General features: G+C 48.2%; 2 protein-coding genes across 3 annotated transcripts in view; both read right to left on the bottom strand.

The window, feature by feature from the left end:
- Window positions 1–740: 740 nt before the first annotated feature.
- The window catches only part of GMPR (guanosine monophosphate reductase), a 41,998-nt gene continuing 19,470 nt past the window's right edge, over window positions 741–23,268 (bottom strand). Inside the window, exons 5-9 of one of the 2 annotated variants that reach the window (XM_027128441.1) lie at window positions 20,886–20,967; window positions 17,109–17,215; window positions 8,573–8,615; window positions 6,263–6,422; window positions 741–1,180 (exon numbers count right to left, since the gene is read on the bottom strand). In XM_027128441.1, the coding sequence (XP_026984242.1) occupies window positions 1,000–1,180; window positions 6,263–6,422; window positions 8,573–8,615; window positions 17,109–17,215; window positions 20,886–20,967 (573 nt within the window). In that variant the 3' untranslated portion in view covers window positions 741–999. The remainder of the gene's footprint in view (window positions 1,181–6,262; window positions 6,423–8,572; window positions 8,616–17,108; window positions 17,216–20,885; window positions 20,968–23,268) is intronic. The other variant, XM_027128439.1, reaches the window with a different exon arrangement.
- Window positions 745–23,268, bottom strand: part of MYLIP (myosin regulatory light chain interacting protein) — a 168,900-nt gene continuing 146,376 nt past the window's right edge. Inside the window, exons 18-22 of the mRNA XM_027128438.1 lie at window positions 20,886–20,967; window positions 17,109–17,215; window positions 8,573–8,615; window positions 6,263–6,422; window positions 745–1,180 (exon numbers count right to left, since the gene is read on the bottom strand). The gene's annotated coding sequence lies outside the window, so the exon portion shown is untranslated. The remainder of the gene's footprint in view (window positions 1,181–6,262; window positions 6,423–8,572; window positions 8,616–17,108; window positions 17,216–20,885; window positions 20,968–23,268) is intronic.

The raw sequence follows: 23,268 nt of genomic DNA, 5'->3' as shown, positions 1-23,268 counted from the left end.
GCCGGGCGTCATCAATTCATCCGTGTTCACGGTTTAGACAAGTGTCACAGTGGACTGCTGTGGGAGCCCTGCCAAGGCCACGGGTCCTTTCTCCAAGGAAGTACCACTGTCACCAATGAACAGACCCTTATACAGTAGTGCCCAGTGGTCCTTCCTGGAAACCGTGACAAGGGAACGGTTCTAGCTCAGATTTTAAACCAATGCCTTTTAGGAAGGCACTGCTCAAGGTTTTGGTTGCTTTCCAGTGGGACTCTCTACCTGCCAACTTTTCAGCGGATACCTTTCAATAAAAGATATCATGGAACTTCAAAATAATATTCTGTCTTCGAGAGGCCAACCCGATGAGCCAGAACGGAGGAGGAGAGGGAAGAGATGGGGGAAAACAAACCAAATGAAAAACCAGGATGGGGACAGCTTCCTAGAAGCAGCAGCAATAGAGGACCTGCTCCCAAAAGGCACGTGCAAGGAAGGTGGTGGAAACACGTCACCGCACCTTGGGGGCACCTGCCGGAATCAGATTCTTCAGGTTCACCTGTCAACTGCTTTTGTTCTTTTCCAGCAACCGAAAGCTGGATGGAGGGGATGCCGGTTCCTCTAGCTGTGGTTCCCCCCAATCTTTCCCTCCCGCCCTCCCCTCCCCAGGTACCTTGACCGCCAAAAACCAAGCGTGGGAAGAAGGCAGAAAACCCCCCAGCTCCCCCGACCACTTGGTCCTGCAAATGCAGACTCCAGCACGCAGGCAAGTCTTCATAGCATTATATTAAAGTGAAATCATTTTCTTAAAAAAAAAAAAAAGGAAAGAAAAGAAAAAGGCGTGAGTGTTAGTTTTAACAAGGAGGTTACACGTTCTGGGCAGCTAAGCTCCAACCACTGACCCAGGAAGTGCCTTGCTTCTGGGATCAGCCGGAACCTCTGCCGTCCCAGGAGGAGGGGGATGGGAAAGCAGGCCTGTGCAGACGCTTCCGGCGGCTGGAGGTCGTCTCGTCCTTGATCTCGAGGTTAGCTGAACATGGTGTTGTGCTGCTGGGTCACCCGGATGAACGTCGCCCTCCTGCTGAGCTCTTTGAGTTTGGCGGCCCCTACGTAGGTGCAGGTAGACCTCAGTCCTCCGAGTATGTCCAGAATAGTGTCCTTGACGTCCCCTTTGTAAGGCACTTCCACGGTCTTGCCCTCAGAGGCTCTGGAAGAAAAAGGGAGGTTTTTTCTTTCAATCTGGTTCTTTTCCCTTAAGAAGCCGGCCAGAAGGATTCCCAGCCGTAGCCCAAGGCACTCGGGCAGCGACACGCCACCCTCCAACCCCACGCCCGCATCGGCCTTGCTGCACACGCCACGCAGGTCAGGCCAGCATCTCAGAGGAAGGCACTCCTCCTACCCAAGATGCGTGACCTCGCTGCTGGCTGCCCAGAGCCCGTCAGCAACCCTGGAAGAGTCACAGACCCGGACCGTCACCCCGGAGGGCGACGTCCTCCCCAGCAGTGTGCACTACTCCGTCCCCATCGAAAACCGGCCCCGCCTTTCCAGTCTCTGTTCATGTTGTACACACACCTCCAACTGACCCAGAGCCCCAGAATACCTACGGGACAGCGGAACAGACCTCCTGACCACTGCCCACCAGCGTCTCTCCTGCTTGCTCTCCCTGATCAACAACGGAACAAGCCCAGAGCGTCCCTCCCCAACCCCTGCCAGCTCTCCAGTCAGGGTCAGACAGAGCACCTTCACAGGGGACAAGCCGGAGAGGAGGAGGGAAGGGATGGAGAAAAGGGACAAGTCAAGCACCGCGAGGTAACGTGGAAACTTCCGCTAGTAAGGTTAGTGGCTCCACTCACACGGCCTGTCTTCCCAGGGCCCTTGTGGGGTGCCCCTGCCCCCAGGCCCCAGCTCACCACCCTGTGTCTGCACAAATCACTATGCCTGTTGTCCCGGGCGTGGCGCGGGGCTCCTGAAAGGTGGAACCAGAGCAGAACTAAGGACTTTCTCAGCACCGGAGGCTGCAGGGCTTTGGTTAGCGTCTTCTGAGTTTTCAGGGGGACACTGAGAAATTCAGAAGAGCTGGCACGTGGCACCAACACTAGAGCACATCTGTCCTTGCTGAGCCTAACACTGCTGATTCCACATCACGTCCCCTTACTGCAAGATGGAGATACAATCCAGACTTGCTTTAGGAGGGCCATTACAAGAAGGAGCTCTCCAATCCATGCATCTAAAGGTCAGGCCGTCTGGAAATTTTAACGATTAACTGAACTCTGGAACTTTCTTTAGCTGGTCTCTTCAACTGAAAAAGTAGCATCTCTTGATCAAAAAGTTATTACCTAGAATTTCAAAAGGGTAGTAATTCTTGAGCATTGCAATCTACACCTGCAAGACTACCCTCGGGTGAAATCTAGCAACTTAAACCATCCAGCAGACCAAGGGCTGGCCTAGTTAGTGGCTGGTTTACAGCACCAAGTTCACAAAGCCGGCCCCTGGCCACACCCAAGATGACTGGCGTCACTGCACTCTGTGAGCAGAGACCAACACGCGCACGTGTGCCTGAAGTGATGGCCCTTTCATCTTTTAAAAGCGGTTTCCATGGCCTTCCCGAGGCTTACTGGACATCCTCCAGTTCCTCAGCATTGCTTCTTTGCTAAGTGGTGATGGCATCTTTTACAAGTCACTTATCGTTGATGCCCAGGTCTTCTCATCTGTAAAATGAAGGGCTCTGATCTGTCTCCCAAGGACAGCAAGAGAACTAAGTGGGTAATGAGTGGGAAAGAACTAGTAAAGCATAAATAACTCTGCCTTAATTAAATACAACATCAAAGACGGAGAATCATTCTCAGGAAGACATCAGGTGCTGGGAGGGAGGGAGACAGACAGAGACAGACCTAGAGAGAGAGAACACAGATGCAGCCTACAGGGCTCAGGCTGCCTCTGGATTAAGGTACTTCAGCACTTTCCTTCCTTGGCTAAGATTTGAATCCAATTCTGGAACTGAGTCTTGATACTCCCAAATCTTCTGTTTTCTTTTTTGTTTAAACCCTGCTGAAATCACAGGAGAGGATTTTTTTTTTCCCAGCTCCTTGGCTTCTGTTCACCCTCGAGTCTGGTCTGGCCTTCCCTACCTACTTTTCTTAGAACCCAAAACAGATGCATCGGCTAGAGGGCAAAAAATGTCCTCCAGGCAAAGCAACTGACTGTCACGGAATCGCAACAGCTCCACTTCCGGACCAGCACATAGGAGACAGGCATGGGCCCTTGAACAGTGACACTGGTCACTGGCAAAGCATTAAATAAGCTTCTTGGCCAGAGGTCCAGGTCGGATGTGAGACAGTAAACCCCTCCCCTTCTCTCCCACAACACACTGTACAGCCTCCTCCGTCAGTCACCACACAGGAGAAAGAGGCCTTCGGAGGCGGTGTGGACGGGGCGTGTCCCTCTTGCTTGGACTGTCTGCAGTTTCCAGAATGAAGGTATAAATGTAGTCCCCTGCTCTCCTCCTTCCCACCGTGCTGTTCGCATACCACAACATCACTGATACTGAGATCCCCCCCAAAAAGAGGATTGAAGTCAGCCTACCAGTACCCAAGGAACAGAGCTTCAGTGGGGGGGGGGTAACCCACCCCTCCTGCCCTCCCACCCACCTGAAAATCTCAGTGCAGTTGAGCTGTGTACCTCTAGGTTGGCTCAAACCTTACACAATCCATCTGACTCCCACACCTTCACTGTAAGCTTTTGGGTGTGGAATAAGTGGTAGGAAATGGAGGTTATCAGCGCATGGCAGGGGTCTTGAGTTTCCATCCTTCTAAGGACATCCTTCTAAGGATGCAGGGCCTCCTGTCCTATGTACAGCTTGTCATCAGTGCAAACTCTGATGAGAAGCAATGACAGACTATGGAGCAGGGCGAGACAGTGGGTATATTCTGTCACAACGTTCTTAAAACACACGTGCACACAATTAAAATGGAAGTGGAGCAGATAAGCAGACGTGAGCATCCCTTCTGCACAGTAACATAATTAAATGCCTAAAAATACTGCCTGTGTCAACTGCTTGAGCCCAGAGGCAGGGAAGAGTCCTGTGGGAGCCACTGCAGGTGACACACAGCACTCTTCCCAAAAGGCCTGACCTCTGTGAGGTGGTCTCGCCCACCCCTGTATCATATGCAGTGGGAGACCCATCCTTCTGCCTGCCACTTCTAGCCTGACTCATCTCAGGCTCCACACCAGCTCTATCAGGACAAGGCTGTGATATCAGGACAAGGCCTGGAAGTCTGGAGGGTCCCCTACTCACACATACCTACTCACACATACCCCTAGTTCCATTTCCAATCCCCAAGTACTTCTGCTCTGCACTGCCTTTCTGGGGCCCCAAACACTGCAAAGCCTGGTTGGATGAAAATTATAGCTACTTTCAAAGAGGCAAGATATGTTTTCTAATCAAAGATGACACAAACAAATGGAAAGATATACCATGTTCTTGGATTGGAAAAATAAATATTGTCAAAATTACTATACTACTCAAGGTAATTTATGTATTCAGTGCAATCCCTATCAAATTACTAATGGCATTTTTCACAGAACTAGGACAAAAAAATCTTAAAATTTGTATGGAGACACAAAATAACCAAAGCAGTCTCGAGAAAGAAAAAGTTGGAGGAATCAGGCTCCCTGACTTCATAGTACGGGCACAAAAATAGAAATATAGATCAATGGAACAGGACAGAAAGCCCAGAATAAACCCACACGCCTATGGTCAATTAATCTACAACAACGGAGGCAAGACTATACAATCGAGAAAAGACAGCCTCCTCACTAAGTGGTGCTGGGAACTGGACAACTACATGTAAAAAAATGAAATTAGAACATTCTTTAGCACCATACACAAAAATAAAACGGATTAAAGACCTAAATGTAAGACCGGATACCATAAAACTCTTAGAGGAAAACACAGGCAGAACACTCTGACATAAATCACAGCAAGATCCTTTCTGACCCACCTCCTAGAGAAATGGAAATAAAAACAAAAATCAACAAATGGGACCTAATGAAACTTAAAAGCTTTTGCACAGCAAAGGAAACCAGAAACAAGATGAAAAGACAACCCTCAGAATGGGAGAAAATATGCAAAATATGTGACCAACAAGGGATTAATCTTCAAAATTTACAAACAGCTCATGTGGCTCAATACTGAAAAAAACAACCCAATCAAAAAATGGGCAGAAGACGTAAACAGACATTTCTCCAAAGAAGACATACAGATGGCCAAGAGGCACATGAAAAGATTCTCGACATTGCTAATTATTAGAGAATGCAAATCAAAACTACAATGAGATATTACCTCACACCAGTCAGAATGGCCATCATCAAGAAGTCTACAAACAATAAATGCTGGAGAGGATATGGAAGAAAGGGAACCCTCCTGCACTGTTGGTGGGAATGTACATTGGTACAGCCACTATGGAGTACAGTATGGAGGTTCCTTAAGAAACTAAAAATAGAGCTACCATATGATCAAGCAATCCCACTCCTGGGCATATATCCAGAGGAAAACATGGTTCGAAAGGATACATGCACCCCCAATGTTCATTGTAGCACTGTTTACAATAGCCAAGACATGGAAGCAACCTAAATGTCCATATACTCCATAAAGAAGATGTGGAGTATATATATACAATGGAATATTACTCAGCCATTAAAAAGAATGAAATAATGCCATTTGCAGCAACATGGATGGACCTAGGGGTTATCATACTAAGTGAAGTAAGACAGAGAAAGACAAATCATATATCATGCAAATCTAAAAAAAAAGAGAATGAACTTATGGTTACCAGGAAGGAAGGGTTGGGGGTAGGGATAGGTTGGGAGTTTGGGATTGACATGTACACACTGCTATATTTAAAACACATAACCAACAAAGACCTACTGTATAGCACAGGGAACGATACTCAATATTTTGTAATAATCTATAAGGAGAAAGAATCTGAAAAAAAAAGATGAATATGTATATATAACTGAATCACTTTGCTGTACACTTGAAACTAACACAACATTGTAAATCAACTGTACTTCAGTAAAAAAAAAAAAAAAAATTAAGCCATACAGTTATTTCTTTAATTGAACATCTTAATTAAGAAATATGTATGTGTTCTAGCTCCTTCCTGTGGTACTAATATAAACAGACTCGCAGTCTTTGAGACCCACTTCCACCCCATTTCTGTAAGGAGCCGGGGAACGCAACCTCACTGGTGACGGCACTGCCCACCCCCGCTCCACCCACCCTCCATACCTGTACTCCGCAACCCCTCCTGCGTGTTTCTTCATCGCTGTCTCTGAGCTCATCCCATAGAACAGCTTGAGCTTCTGTCCATTCCTCTCGATCACCTCTCCAGCACACTCAGTGTGGCCGGAAAACATCCCTCCCAGCATGACAAAATCTGCTCCGGCTCCTGCACTCCGAAGTGGGGACGAAAAGAAGCAGCAGAGAAAAGAGCTCAGAGAAAATCGGCTCCGGAAAGATGCAAGTGCTACCAACTCACCCTCCCTCCTCCTGGCTGTGATCAGAGAAAAGCTCAGCCTCCCCACTTGGAAAAAAGTTAAGGGCAGAAGGGCACTGGAAGCTCCAAGCAACAAGTTAGCCTACTGAAGCTTGGGTGGCTAATAACAGTGGACAATCCTTAATGGTTATTGATGACTTCCTATCTATGACCACCTTCCACAGGTCTAACTCTTTGAAAATCAAAGAAACATTAATAATTGGGCAGCACCTCAGCATGTTGTCCAATCTCATACGTAATACAGTAACTCCTCTGCCATGTCCCCATCAGGCATCTGGTCTACCTGAAGCTCTCAGCACTCTCACACAGTGTAGATATGAAGGGACCTCAGAACAGACAGAACCTCCTGCACTAGAGCTTGGGTGTGAAGGAGAGAAACCTGTAAGTATGCACGTCATACACATACACACACACACATGTGTATACATCCTGTAAAACTCTACCCGCACCTCTGTTGTGATAAACATTTGACTTCCAGAGTAAACAATACCTCATATTAATCACCTAATGACATGAAACTTCCAGGATAGGTACACAGGAGACTGGGGTGTTGAAACTGCCTTCGTAGGTTACGTTGGATCAGGATCACGGATAGTTGGAACGGGGTGGGGCTAACTCACTGCTGTATCCTCAGTGTTTATTATAGCACATGGCACATGGGAGATGGGCAGTAACTAGTTGTTAGGAAAGTGAAAGGCACACGTGGAAGAAACAGAAACAGTCACTATTCCCCACCCTCAGCGAGTCCTACTGAGGGTTTATATTCAGAATAGGAGGACATCAGCGTACAGATGCTGTTAAGTAATCACGATGAAGGACAAGGAGAAGCAAACACAGGATCCTCTGAAACGTGACCTTGACTGCTTCCATCTGGTCACTTAAATATTTACAAGAGGACTTTGGGGCGTGCATCAGGTGTTCCAGTCCCTTCCATCCAGCATTACGGAAGGCAGGGGCTACAGGGCTGGCCCCTGGGCCTGGCAATCAGGCAACCAAGGCCCAGGACCTCTCTACTTGGCAGCAAGCTTTGCAGACTCTTCCCTGCAGGGTCCCTAACACGACTGCTGGCTCCTTGACCGCCCCCCTGCCGTGATTATAAGGGGGCAGAGGACAACTGGTGTCTGGCCAGGCCTCCCAAAAACCACAACCCCAGGGGCAGATGTAAACAGCAGGAACACAGAGCACAGATCCACTCAAACAATGCTTTGAAGTGGCTTCCAATTATTTTCCTTTCTGAACACTCTCGTGCCCCTTCCTAACCAGCATTTTGCCCCGACCTGGTCCCTCTCCCTCCACAGGCGTGGCTGCATTTCCTGGGGGAGCGCGGGGAGGGAAAGCTGCCGGAGTGGGAGTCCAAACACCACTTGGGCAGGGTGCACCGTGTGCCCTATCACAAGGGAGCCCGAGACAGAACACCCATCAGTAATAAGTACACGCAGCACAAAAATCAACAGTAGAGATGTCCCTGCCAGCACACATGGCCTCACCTCACAGGTGGGGTTCCCCAGCTGTGCGGCAGCTCAGAGCACAGCACGCAGAGATGCTGGACCTCCCAGTGCCTCCCCAAGAAAACACCTGGCTGGGGCGCCGTGGCCCAGCCCTGCGGGGTCACAGCCAGACGCTGCCGCCCCTGGTGCGACACAGACTCCTCAGCCTGTGGTGAGGAACTGCATCTAGGGCTCCCGTCCCTCCCTCAGGAGTCCCCCACGTTAGGCTCTGAAGACCCCCTTGCTGAAGTTTCGGTGTCTCAGACCCGATACAGTCCTCTTCCTCGGGTACCCTGAGCCTTCCCAGTGGTGATTTCTGGGCTATGACTTCACCCACTCCTGGCCCACAGGGCAACACCCCTCCATCTATCCCTGGGCACTCGGCCTGCTCTGCCACCAACCGGAACCAAACTGATGCCAGGATCTGGGCCAATCAGGGGCTGAAATCGGCGGAGAGGAAACTCAGGATTGGCCCTGAACTTCCTAACGTGTCTGCCACCTCCTTCCGGCACCCCTGCAGGGAGCTCCCTCCCCTCCCCCTCTGTGGCCTCTTACCAAAGGCTTTGGCGACATCTCCTGGACACGTGCAGCCTCCATCCTTCAAAAAGGAAAAAGCAAAGAGAGGCTGTCAGTGGGAGCCTGGCCGGCCGGCCCCCTCCCCTGGGGGCACTCGATGGCATCTGCTGGTCCAGCCCCCTCCTCCCACCCCTGCCTGCAGCCAAGCACACAACCCTCAGGGCCAAGGCCCGACGCTCCCCTCACCACCGCACCTTCTGGTCCCCAGGCCCCGTCAGTCCGGTCTCAGGTCTGCACACCCACTGCCTGTCCCCCTCCCCACCCCGATCCCGGGCACCTGCACCCCTCCTGGGATGCAGAAGCAGGAACTGCTGAGCGGGCAGGGCGCAGGGGCTGGACCTCATCCTCTGCCAGCCCCTGCTCAGCACGCCTGGCCACTGGCCAGCCACATAACCATCATTCAGTGGCATCGTTCCCCCGCTGCTCGGTGTGAAGTGACGTTTATTTAGCACAAAAGCGGAAGTACTTTATGAGCCAGAGAGGACACTGAATTCGCTCCTTTATACTTCCAGACACTCCACGGGTCTCTTAGTCACCTTCCTGTACGGTATCCAGTTACCTCCAAGTCAAACATGCATTCCTGACACCCACTGGACCCACACAGGACCCTACACTGGTTCAGTGCCTGGTAGGGTTGCCTGACACCTTGGGCTGCCCGGCACGGTTTGGCCGTGGGGCTTATGTTTCAACACCAGGGACCCAGTACAAAGGTACTAGGACACAGACCCATTGTGTTTTCTTACAAGCACAAGAGGCACAAAATAACCAGGCTGCTTACCTCCTATTGGCAATGTGGCCCGTGTGAGGTCCGAGGAGGAAAAGGCCAGAGAGGTGGCCTGGGGTAGCAGCCTGCCCAGCAGGGAGAGGCAAGAAGCAGAGGCACTGGAAGCCGGGGCAGTGCTCGGGGCCGGCGTGATGTGACAGAGCCCAGAACGGGTCTCGGAGGGAAGTGCCTGTCCCCAGGAGGGGGGACACACTTTGGGAAGGACACAGAAGACCCAGGCCACCCGGGCTACCTTGTGTGATGATGGCAGGAAGGTGCGTGCGGCCCTGGAGTTGGAGGGCGTCTCTGTGGAACTGGGACAAATCACTTTACAAATAGCATCTCCAGCTGAGGACGTGGGTCTCTGTGACTCAATCCTTTTCCGATATGCTTTTAGCCCTGTCCCTCCGGAAGCTAGACCTCAAAATACTGCTTCCTTGCAATTCTGATCAAAAAGCAGGTGTGAAGGCTCAATCTCTGGCTTTTATGAATATTTACTGACAGCAATTATCTCCTCCTTGATCACGTACATTATTCACCTGTGGCTTCCCTGACCCTGGAGGGCCACGGGTTCATGAGCAATTGTTTCAGAGGCAGAGTCTCTCCACAGAAGGTACCTGGCCAAGGCCCTTCACGTGAAGGCAGTCAAGGCTCTGTGGATCCTGCTGGTGCTTCAAATCTCCAGCATATTTACTTTCTCTTTCAAAGGTGCAACCCCTCCATGCCCTTCACTTGACCTGCCATTATTTTTAAAGTGCTTTATCTTTTTATCTAAACCAGTTCTTCACAATAGGGTTTCAAACTTATAACCTCAAAAGATTAAATAAACTCATGCTCCCAATAAAAAGGTCCCTAACATGATCTGACTTTAAAAAAAGTGTACTCGGGGCTTCCCTGGTGGCGCAGTGGTTGGGAGTCCGCCTGCTGATGCAGGGGGCGCGGGTTCGTGCCACGGAGCGGCTGGGCCCGTGGGCTGTGGCCACTGGGCCTGCGCGTCCGGAGCCTGTGCTCCACAACGGGACAGGCCACAACAGTGAGAGGCCCACGTGCCGCAAAAAAAAAAAAAAAAAAAAAAAGTTACTCACATGCACACACACGCACCAAAGTGTGTCCTTAAGTCTTTTGCTCACTCACTAGTGAGTGATTAGCTCGTGACTACTAGGGTGGCTCGTGCTGGCTTCTGAAAATGCCACACTCATGTAGTCAGCGATGAGGCCTGACTCAGAAAGTCTGTGCTCTTGGGGCCCCAAGAAAATGAGGTCTCCTCCCAGGATGGGCCAAAATGTCCACAGTTAATAGGACTTTGTGATGTGCCACAGAGAGGAAGCCATACATAGGGCCTTGTCTGTTCATTGTGCTGTGGTGGGATTTATGAAATATAATGCAGAGCAAACGCGCAGGACTGCAGTTTAACCCAATGCAACCCAACGTCACATAACGCTTTACGGCCAAGGAGTCCTCTCCCTACTACCATTTATAGGTAATTTCCAAAAGTGGTTAAAGCATCCTTTCATGTTCTCAGGAGGCAGAGCAGTATGGGGAAACCTCTGCAATCAGACACGCTTACTTTCATACACGAACATGCGTAGCTGCACGGAGTTTTTAAAAAACAACATGCAAATATTCCAAGGGTTACTTGTTTTCCAAGAGTGTTAACATATTTTAGTAGAAAAGTCAGCATGCAGTGGGCAGAGGGAATTGGAATCAAGCACTGGCTACGAACAAGGGATTGTTACAAACTTCATTTTTCTGTTCAAACACCACAAGAACCTGAAGCTGATATTTTATAGGTGGGGAAAGACAAAGAGGGAGACTCAGAAAGGTTGAGTGACTTGCCCAAGGTCACACAGCTATAATAATGGAAGAACGAGACTAGAACCCTACTTAAGAGTAAACTCTGAAAACGTCTAGCAGCATACATATAAAAACATTAGCAGTGGTTATCTTAAGATGGCTTTTCTATAGAAGCAAAAATAAAGAAACGGGACCTAATCAAACTTGTAAGCTTTTGCACAGCAAAGGAAACCATAAACAAAACAAAAAAACCTACGGACTGGGAAAGGATATTTGCAAATGATGCAACCAACAAGGGCTTAATTTTCAAAATATACAAACAGCTCATACAACTCCATAACAAAAAAACAAACACCCCAATCAAAAAAATGGGCAAAAGACCTAAATAAACATTTCTCCAAAGACATACAGATGGCCAACAGGCACATGAAAAGATGCTCATCATCACTAATTATTAGAGGAATCCAAATCAAAACTACAGTGAGGGGCTTCCCTGGTGGCGCAGTGGTTGAGAGTCCGCCTGCCGATGCAGGGGACGTGGGTTCGTGCCCCCGTTTGGGAAGATCCCACATGCCGCGGAGTGGCTGGGTCCGTGAGCCATGGCCGCTGAGCCTGCACGTCTGGAGCCTGTGCTCCGCAATGGGAGAGGCCACAACAGTGAGAGGCCCGTGTACCGCAAAAACAAACAAACAAACAAAAACAAAAAAAAACTACAGTGAGGTATCACCTCACACAGGTCAGAATGGCCACCATCAAAAAGTCTACAAATAACGAATGCTGGAGAGGGTGTGGAGGAAAGGGAACCCTCCTACACTGCTGGTGGGAATGTAAATTGGTGCAGCCACTATAGAAAACACTATGGCAGTTCCTTTAAAACTAAAAATAGAGTTACCATATGGTCCAGAAATTCCACTCCTGGGCATATATGCAGACAAAACTCTAATTTGAAAAGATACATTCACCCCTATGTTCACAGCAGCACTATTCACAATAGCCAAGACATGGAAACAACCTAAATGTCCATCGACACATGAATGGATAAAAAAGATGTGGTACACATACACAATGGAATACTCCTCAGCCATAAAAAAGAATGAAACAATGCCATTCTCAGCAACATGGATGGACCTAGAGATTATCATACTAAGTGAAGTAAGTCAGAAAGAGAAAGACAAATACCATATGATATGACTTATATGTGGAATCTAAAATATGCCACAATGAACTTATCTATGAAACAGACTCACAGATACAGAGAACAGACTTATGGTTGCCAAGAAGGAGGGGGATGAAGAGTTTGGGATTAATTAGCAGATGCAAACTATTATGTATAAATGGATAAACAACAAGGTCCTACTGTACAGCACAGGAAACTATATCCAACATCCTGTGATAAACCATAATAGAAAAGAATATGAAAAAGAATATATATATGTATAACTGAATCACATTGCTATACAGCAGAAATTAACACAACATTGTAAATCAACTACACTTCAGTAAAATAAATTTTTTGAAAAAGATGGCATTTCCAGTAATCTTTATTTCCTTTATATTTCTAACTTTTTCTAGGCTAAACCTTTTTGGTTGGGGAATTCCTCAAGCCTCAAAATAAATTATTTGAATGACTTTGTTTAGGCGTTTCCAAATAATGGTCTAACCGTTTCCTAAACAACTACATTAAATCAACAAAATAAGAAATTTGCCAATCAATCTTTCCTTCTTTGCAGAGGGTCAGTGAGTGGATGAGAGCCCTACTGACTGGGTGTAGACAAGGAGGGGGTCAGGGGTAACTCTGAATCAGCTTGACCTCTATCATTCCCTCCTCAAACTAGAGAAGCACGCTCTCTAGGTCTTTATCAAATGCACTGGTTAAAATTTTGGCCTTGAGTAAAGAGACAATAGTGATCCCAGCCAACCTCATCACAGGACCTTTTTTTAGGTCCTGTGAAGCACTACAAAGTCCAAGCCATTCCGGGTATCAGTGGACAATGAACTCATCTGGTTGTTCCAATCCCTCCCCTTCCTAAGGGTTCACTGGGTTCTGACTCTGATCCCTTCACTTGAAGACATTCTTGGGGACCCTGCGGGGAAAAGGTGAGCTATAAACACAGGTTAAGCTGAAGTCCCCCAAAGCAGTGTGATGGGAAAGGAGCAGACCCGGGATGCTGGGCCAACCCTGCATTCTCGGTGACTTCAGCCAGCCCTTCACCCTCGGAGTCTCCACACTTTCTAAATGAGGGTGGTCAAGGGAAGGAGTGGAACACAGGAGATGAACAGACCTCGGTTTGAGAGCTGGCTCTGCCCCCCACCAGCAGTGTGATGCTGAACAAGTTACTTTAGGTCTCAAAGCTTCAGTCTCCTCACTGGATGTGAGAGTTAATTTTAGGCATCAACTGGGCCATGGAGTGACATTTGGTCAAAAAATTGTCCTGGATGTTTCTGTGAGGGTGTTTTGGGGATGACAGTAACACATGAATCAGCAGACTGAGTAAAGCAGATTGCCCTCCCTAATGTGGGTGGGCCTCACCTAATCACCTGAAGGCTTGAATAGAACAAAAAGGCTGAGATTTCCCCAAGTGAGAGAATTCTTCCTGACTGACTGCCTTAGAACTGGGACCCTGGACGCTGACTCCAACAGAAACACTGGCTCTCTCTGGTTCTCAGGCCTTGAGACTCAGACTGGAATCACACCATTGGCTCTCCTAGGTCTCCAGCTTGCCAACCCACCTGCAGATCTTGAGACTTCTCAGCCCCATCATTGCATGAACCAATTCCTTATAATAAATCTATATCTACACACACGCACACACACACCCTATTGGTTCTGTTTCTCTAGAGAACCCTAATACACCTGTCCAACGAAGAGAACAGCTACCTAATACCTAGATTGTTCCAAGGATTAGAGATTATAGGTGTACCGTGCCCAAAAGACAGCAGCTGCTCAATACATGTCAGCCATTACTTCCTCTAATGCTGTTTCCACCTTTAAAATGCTCTCCTTTGTGTCACGTCCCTAGCAGATGACAAGACAAAATGAACTGGTCACACCTTAATCTTCACCTACCCAGGAGGTGTCCTGGATTTCTCAGTCCTCTGCCTCTCAGAAGCCCACGTGGACCACAGTTCACGTCCAGCCTCTTGGGTGTAACCGACCCCCTGCTGTGGCTTCCTTCTGAACTTCAGTAGCACAGACATGCTAATTCAGCAATGAAAGTGTAAAATGAGACAGCTGGAAGGAAACTGGACAAGGTGGCAGGATCCTAACAGTTGATGGGTTTCCAGTGGGTTTAGGACTCTTGGCAAGTGGGAGAAACCTGCTTGTGAAACTCCATTAGACAAAGGGACAGTGAGAAAAACAGCTGCTTTGAACCCCAAGACACTCAGCTGCTGGTCAGAAGGAATGAACTGACGTCAAGGGTGCAGAACCTATATAAGTCTGTGAACTCACAGGGTCTGCACTACAGACTGAACTTCTAACTCCATCTAGGAAAGCTCTGGCCATCAATGGAAAAATAAGAACCTTGGAGCATCCGTATCACCAGCCTGGGCTGTCACTGTTCCTGAGAAATTCACAGAAGCTGTTCCCTGGGTGCCAGCAGACAGCTCTGGCTCTGGTACACGGACCCAACCTGTGTGTACCGACCCTCGACTCTAGAAGCCAGTGGTTCTCAAATTTGGGAGCACATCTGAAGTACCTAGAGGGCTTCTTAAAAGATTCCTGGGCCTCACCTTCAGAGTTTGATTCAGTAGGTCTGAGACGAGGCCCAAGAACTTCTAACAAGTCCTCAGTTGATAATGATACTCCAGGTCTGGGCACACACTTAGAGAACTGCTGACATAAGCTATAAAATGATGGTGGGTAAGGAAATCCCAAGTTGATTTTCAGAGTCACTTGTGGTGCAAGCAGAGCCTCCACCCCTACTCCCCAGATGGTCCTATAAACTAAGCAACTGGGAAATTTCTAGAAAGACACAAGTATGGGATCTCAGAATAAGTTCATAGTAAAACTTCATTAATTTGACCTCCACTGATTCAGAAATGGTGGCCACTCAAGGAAGATATATACGGTCTAAATTGTTATTAAGACACTTGATGGTGAATGGAGACTTATAACTAATTACATATGGTGCTCTGGAGGGCAAACTATGAAGAGTCTAATTCAACAGGATGGGGTCCAGGAACGTCTATGGTGAAAAGTCTCCCTGGTGAATGTCATGCAGCCGGCCCAACACGAGGCTACGGCGAGCATTTGAGAACCATATCGGAGGACAGTGCTGTTTGGTGACTCCAGTGAGTTCAATCACCACACTCTGTAAAGGTAGGATGATGGCTCTATGTCAGCCTTTTACACATGAGTTGTTCAATAAATGGGTTTTAATTTGTTCATTGGAGCAAAAGCTAAAAGGAAAAGGTATTAATTGGAAGGTCTTAGAACTCTGTCAGCAGCCAATAAATCTTCGGTCACTTATTCCACCTTCTAGCACACAGTAGATGCTCAATGAATACGTGCTGACTGAATGGATGGATGGATGGATGGATGGAAAGTCTGGATGAAGAACTAGAAGGAGCACAGGAAGTGTGCGCTGGACCACGAGTCAAAGAACTAGATCTTCCTTTTGGTTGTAACAAGGCACGTGCTGGGAAGCAATGGCTGCAGGGCTCCAATGCCATAGTAAGACTCAAATGAGATGGTGCGCACATAGGGATTTTTAAAGAGTATTATACCCTCAAAGCAGGTCCAGAAATCAAATCTCACCAGCTGAAATGCTGAGCCAAAATCAACAAGTGATCATTCCACCAGGATATGTAATTTACTACATCTGGATTTTTACAAAATAATCTGTCAGTTACTTAATGTGGGAGCGCGGCTTAGCAACTGGACCAGTGAAAAAGTCTGAAGATTTAATTTACTCTATTCAATGTGAGTTCATTGTTACAGCACCACTAAAAATACACCACCACTTCAGAATTTATATATATATATTAAATATACAGAATTTAATTATATATAATATACATGTATGTATGTATCACCCACATAAGTGGAAGCCATAGCTCTGTCCAAGTCCATCCAGTTATATCTGACATGTTCTGTCCTATTCTGAGCATCTCATCTAGAAGGGAAGAGACGTGGTAACTATGTGAATGACGGTCATGTCGATAAAGGTGGAGTAGAATAACAGATAAATGGAGGATTAACTTGACATTCAGTCCTTGACAGTTAGTGGCTGAGTACTGAGGTGCTGTACTTCCAGAAGCTTCATGATCACTGACTCTGCTTCTGCGCTCATCTCCTTCCCATACATTTCTCCACCCACAAAAATCTAACTTCTGCCCCCAACATCCTACTCAATCTGCCCTCACTACGGTAACCGGTGACAGCATCTGACACCACTGCAGATGTGATTAGCGAAAATGAGGTCACCCTGGAGTAGAATGGGCCTCTAATCCAAAATGACGGATGTTCTTATAAAAAGGAGAAATTTGGACACAAAGGCAAACCTGCACACAGGGAGGACACCACGTAAAAACTGGAGCTCTGGTGCCATAAGCCAAGAACTACCAGAAGCTTGGGAGGCCCGGAACAGAGCCTTCCCTGGAGGCTTCATGGCCTGCTGACGCCTTATTCTTGGACTTCTGGCCTCCAGGATTGTGAGACAATATATTTCTCATGTTTGAGCCACCCAGTCTGGGGCACTTTGTTACGGCAGCCCTAGCAAGCTAACACGTGGCCCTCTCACTTTCTCAAAGCTCCCCACGTATCCCCCCGTCATGCTATCCACCACCTCGAGCTGAATCCATAGGGAGTAGGGTCGACTGTCACCAAATGCCGTGACCATGTGCCTGGCTCACTCCCGAGCCCACAGGATGCCAACAAGGTGAAGGGCAGCCAGGGAGCAGGGGCCTTCCCCAGATGCTCCCAGACCCTTCCACCAGCCCCACTTGGACACTTACCGAGATGATGTGCCCCTTCAGGCCGTGGGCCGAGTCTGCACACTCGATCACAGCACTCAGCTGCGGGTACCCCACTCCCGTCTTGGTGCGGGTGGTACACACGGAACCTGGATGGAGGAAGAGGGAGACCCCAAAGAGAGATGGTTATGAATGAGCAGAACGGGATACAAAACGAACCTCCATCACCGTCACACAGCCCTGCCCCAATTTTCTGGGGGTGAACTTTCCACAGTGGTGGGAGGGGAGCCATGGGGCTGCCCCACAGCTCAATGGAGGTGGCCACCATCTGGCCTTAGGTCCCTTCAGGGCCTCATCACCGTCATCTGCTATTGTCCAGGACACTCCACCCTACACCTTGTCACTCTCTTCTATGACATCAGCTCCCACTTACTGACCCTCCATCCTTAAACTCCATTCTTTCCCACCTTCCTTCACTTTCCACGCAACCACAAGGGAACTTCAGATGCCTCCCATGACCTTGAGCCTCCCTGACCTTCAACCTTTGTCAAATTACTAACTTCTCTAAGCCTCGGTACCTCGCTTGTAAAATGAAAATAAAAGCACTAACCTCATAGGGCTGTGAGGGAGATTAAATGACAAGAGGGATGAAAATTGCCCAGCCTTGCAATAAGCCCCTGAGAAAAGGGAGCCGCACTCAGGGCATTCCTGCAGCCTCCCTCTGACTCGGTTCTGTCCTCTCCATGCCCCAGCCTCCCGGCCCCCACCCGCTCGTGGCCCATCTCCCACCCAGTCCAGCCAGGACTCTGAGGTCAGCTTCCATTGCAGAACTCACAGCAGCCACCTGGATGCTTTCATCCCCTAGACCTCTGCCCTCCCCAGTCAACTCCAGTCCTGGCTGACTGCCTGCAGGGTATTAGTCCAGGGAGGTCCACTCTGAGTCACGCCAAGAGCACGGGCCTCTCCAGCACAGGGCCCCTTGCTCAAGCCTCCCCCTCCCTCCCAGCAGGCGAGCACCCGCCCCGAGACCACCTGGATCAAGCTCCGGACTGTCTCCCCTGCTCTGCCCGCTCTCTTCTCCTGCCCCTACCCAGCAGGCTCCAGCCACGCTGCCCTTTCAGCTCCTCCCACCTCGGGGATCCTCTGTACAGGGTGTTCTCTCTGTGGAGCGCTCCCCTCTGCACCAACCCCCTGGTCCAGCCAACCCTTTCTCATCTTTCAGGCTTCATCTTAAATGTCACTGCCGCAGGGAAGTTGTTCATCACAGCCCTCATTTCAAAAACAGCATTTAAATCATTATTTGTGTAAGAACCAAGGATCTGTTTTCTCTGCTGGAGGGTAAGCTTCCTGGATATTCAGTGTGGTCAATCCAGCGATGAGAACAGAGCCCTGAAAATAAGGGCGCTATAAATAGTCACAGAAAGAATGCGTGAACTCGAGAATGAATGAGTCACCCCCGTCCCTGTCTCTACGGCTTCACCACTCACTCACTCAGTCCCTCCTGCAGGTCTGGTGGTGTCGCCTCTGGGGTGCCCTGGGGCCAGTGTAAAAGCTGGGCGTGAACTCCTCCCTCCCACCGGACCCTCGGGCGAGGCTCCCCACCACCACCAGTGGCTTCTCAGCTTCCCACAGACCTCCCCCGGGGGGAGGGGGGTGTCTAGGGACAGGACTGGAGAACCACGGCTACACCCTGAGGCCTGGCTCCAGCAGGGAAACCAGGACTGGGGAGCCACCTTCTCCAGCATCGGGCTGCAGGGCACAACACAGGCCACTCACTACCCTGGGGCCAATGACCTTCTCTCCTGACCAAGGCACCCCTGTCCCAGGCACACATTGTGCGAGGCACAACTGGAGTTGTATAACCTCTGGTTCTGGTTCAGAATTCGCTTTTCTCCTTTCCCACTCATCCGCCAGACCCTCAGCGGAGGGCAGGGGCCCAGCTGCAGCGGCCTGGAGCTCTGTATAGGTGAGGGCCGAGGCGTGGGAGTGGTCTTCAGCCCCAGGTTGAAAGGAGAAACTGGGTACCAGCCCAGAGCAGGGGGTGGGGCGAGGGGTGCATTTTTAATGCTTTTTCCCAAGTGCCAGGAGTTGTTCCATAATGAACCTTTTTTAATCCTGTCATCTAGACAGTACCCAGTGTTTTCATGCTGAAGAATTCGTGAAACGTAAGCATCCCCTCCAATAAATTTACTGAAGCGGCTCCAATACATCAGGCTCAAAGAAAACCTCTTACTCCCTTCAGTCACGCCTGTTCTAAACAGACAGGCTGGGAGGCACACAGCGACAGTGGAAGGACAATAAATCTTCGGGGCAAAGAGACTGCATGTATAGAGGACGTTTGGGAAGGAAACGAGGGCGGCTGAACGCTCAAGATTACATCAAGAACGGCTCTGAGGGCCGAGAAGACCACTTCCACACCTCACATCCGGTACAGCACCCACCCAGCACGACGGCAGCTAGGAGACACTCAATTAAACAGGTGACTGGTACGTGCTCTGCTTTGGGGGAAAAGAGCCTTCCCGGCCTGTCATCAGCCTAGTCGACCCTATTACAAGCCTAATCTATTACAGCCCATTCTAGGCGGGCAGAGCGCCCTGTAAGCAGGAACTGGGCTTTATCCTCTCTGACTTACAATAATCACAGACACCCAAAAAAGACCAAAGTGAAAGCTCGGGGCCTTTCACAAGCGTACAGGGCTCCCCCTCCCCAAGAGTCTCTTCATGTCCACCCTAGTTCCTCAAGGCTGACAATGGTGCCAGGTCACAGTACAACGATGTCTTCTGCATCCTGGCAGTGCTTTCCCAAAGACTCTTCTCATACTGGTTTATTATTTGCTTCCTTTTTTGGTAGTGTCTTCTGGGTAGACGATACCTATAAAAAATCTTTGCTATTTTTTATTCCTAAATGAAAATGTGTATCTCAGGACTTCCCTGGCAGTCCAGTGGTTAGGGCTCCACACTTCCACTCCACGGGGCATGGCTTCACTCCCTGGTCAGGGAACTAAGAGCCTGCATCCCGCACAGCACGGCCAAAAATGAATACATAAAATATGGGTTTCTTTAAAAAAAAAAAATGTGTATCTCATTCTTTCCTTCTCTTCAGTTTTAGTGTTTGGTTAATAATGGATGTGCAAGGAGGAATTTTACCATGTGACAATGAAAACATTAAAAATATGGAAGCTCATGCTCCCGTCTGGCCAAAGGGCAAGGCCAGCGTCAAGCGGCCCCAAGAGAAAATGGAACCGCCCAGTATAGGATAGAAAGGTTCCTCCTCGTTCCTCAGTTCAAAATGCCAACGGCAATCCTGGGAGAGAAGGCCCAGGAGGATGCTGCAAAATCTGAGATGGAGATGTACCAGGGGAGGAGCCAGAGATGAGAACCGCCTAAGCCACAGGTCAAGTTCGAATGTGACCTCACAGCTGCATGCCTATTTGCAATGTTTGGGGTCCCTCGAACATTCACATAGACTTGCCCCCATGGATTCTCCACCCTTCACCTTCCTCTTCAAGGTGAATGGGATCATTCGTGAGACCTCATTCTTTTCTTCCCCGTTAATGTTCTGAAACCAAGAGCTCATTCAAACCACATTCAAGTTCATTCAGAACCTCCCCAGAGGCATCAGAAAGCAGCTCAATGAGACTTCTGTTCAGGAGCCTCTTCTGATCAGAAGCTCAATAACTTCCAAAAGAAATGTGCTTTAAACTTGAGGATGGATCATTCATGGGGTACCTTCTGGGCAACTCCGGTCCCTCCAAGCCCCAGATCCCAATTCTCGCCCCCCTCCGCCCACAGCCCCTGCTGTGCTCCCAGCAAGTCTTACCTGGTCCAACGCCCACTTTGATTATATCTGCTCCTGAAAGAATAAGCTCTTCCACCATCTCTCCCGTCACCACGTTCCCTGCCTGGGACAGAAAGAACACAGCTCGAGATCATGAACTACTCCTGGTGGAACAAAGATAAGTGATGGAGGAACCCCACATAAGGAGGGGCATGTTCTGAAGCCACCAGGCAGCCGGGGGACAAAAGAGAAAATGGGAGAAAACAATGGACCAATCCCTGAATAGACTTTCAATCTGAAATTGGTGGGCTAGAGTTTTCTCCAGGTTTCCTTTCTTCTCTTTTAACAAGAACACAGAATTGGACACCCGGGGCTACCTCCGGGTGAGCTGATAGCATGAGGAACTACAGAATTACATGACGTTAGAACTCCAAGAGACCTTAGACTATCTAGGTCAGGGCTTGTTGAACCTATCAGTGATGGACGAAACAAAATCTTCCAGAGAACCTAAATACATAAAATAAGCAATGAAACACTGTCTCTGCTGATTAAAATCTTCATTGTTCACAGTCTGTAAACCCCCTGAGGAACTTCTATGGAACCCAGGATTAGAGAACTACTGGTCACCTCACAGTTGGGAAAATACCTGGGTATCCCACTCTAGGGTTAGTGGTTCCCACCGAGATATGAAAGGGCAGACAAACCCAACGGCACTGGAACGTACATCATTTGCAGAACAACATGAAGCTGTGGTCCTAATAAACACACAAGCCAGGAAGTGGCAGAATCTAAAAACCAGAAGGATGCATCTGGTTTGAAAATAGTATATGTTCTTTCACCGCAGAAGTCTGGGAACACAAAAATAGCCCTTTTTATTACAACTCACTGCCCTGTGGATCCTTCAGCTGGTACATAGGATACTTGGCAAGATGCCTGTTCAAATTTTCACAACTATGCAAAGTCTTATTTTGGGAAATGCATCCCTAACTTGTGCGACTGATTCTTTGGCATTGAAGCCCCAAGTGTCTTTTCGCTGAATTGATTCCCAGAGGGAATTTCTTTCTCCACCTAGACAAAGTGACTTTTAACTTTGTATAAAAGGATCTTGGAAAAGGACAACGAGGAGGGCTCAAAGCTACTTTAATTCCAACAGCATCTGATAATGGAAAATGACAGCCCAGAAAAAGGACTGGAACATAGGAGAATACAGTACATGATAAAGATGGCCTTACATGTCATTGAGGAAAGAACAGTATTTCAATAGACAGAGCTGGGGAAAGGGATCTTTTGGAAAAAGATACAGATTATTACTCATACTTTTCACCAAAATAAGCTTCAAATGGATTAATGAGTTAAATTAAAAGTTGTCTCCCAGATTTAGAAGAAAACTTTGAATACTTGTAATAAGCATAAAACAAAATATATATATAGATAGATAGATCCATCTATATGAAAATTAAAAACCTGTGTACATATAAACACACACACTCATACGTATAATCAACAAAACTAATAAGCAACCTGGTGGAGAAAAATATCTGCAGTTATGACAAAGAGTCACTAACATTACAAGAGCCCTTCCAAATCTACAAGAAAAATGCTACCACCTCACAGAGTAACTGCCAAAGGACATGAGCAAACTAAGGAAAGAAATAAAAGTGGCCACAAACAGAGGGAAAGTGTTCAACCTCACTAGTAACCAAACTTAATGAAGACACCAGCGAGGTACCACTTTTCACTTAACTTATCAATGATTATAAAGACTAAACACTGAAGAGAAAACAGACACTCGTTCTCTGCCGGTAGAATGTCTACTCCAGAACAAGTTTTCCCAGAAAACAATTTGTCCATGTAGAGAAATGCAAATGTATATATATCCTTTGATCCAATAACTTCCAGGATTTTCTCTCAAGGCAGTAATCACAAATGAGGTCAAAGATTTAACTACAAAGATGTATTATTTGTAACAGTGCAAACCTGCAAATATAGTCCCCAAAATGGGAATGGTTCGACAATCTATGACCCATCCATGTGATGTTTTCTTTTTTTTTTATAATTAATTAATTAATTAATTAATTTATGGCTGTGTTGGGTCTTCGTTTCTGTGCAAGGGCTTTCTCTAGTTGCGGCAAGCGGGGGCCACTCTTCATCGCGGTGCGCGGGCCTCTCACTATCACGGCCTCTCTTGTTGTAGAGCACAGGCTCCAGACGCGCAGGCTTAGTAATTGTGGCTCACGGGCCCAGTTGCTCCGCAGGCATGTGGGATCTTCCCAAGACCAGGGCTCGAACCCATGTCCCCTGCATTGGCAGGCAGATTCTCAACCACTGCGCCACCAGGGAAGCCCCATGCGATGTTTTCAAGATTGGTTTGATGCCATGGGAAAATGCTTAAATGCTTTCAGTGTAATGTTAGGGGAAACAGAAA

Source organism: Aethalodelphis obliquidens, unplaced genomic scaffold, assembly GCF_003676395.1.
Source record: "Aethalodelphis obliquidens isolate GAN/ISIS:26980383/991018 unplaced genomic scaffold, ASM367639v1 scaffold34, whole genome shotgun sequence".
Lineage (NCBI taxonomy): Eukaryota > Metazoa > Chordata > Mammalia > Artiodactyla > Delphinidae > Aethalodelphis > Aethalodelphis obliquidens.
The sequence above is the reverse complement of the archived record's forward strand: the minus strand, read 5'-3'. Positions and strand labels throughout refer to the sequence as shown.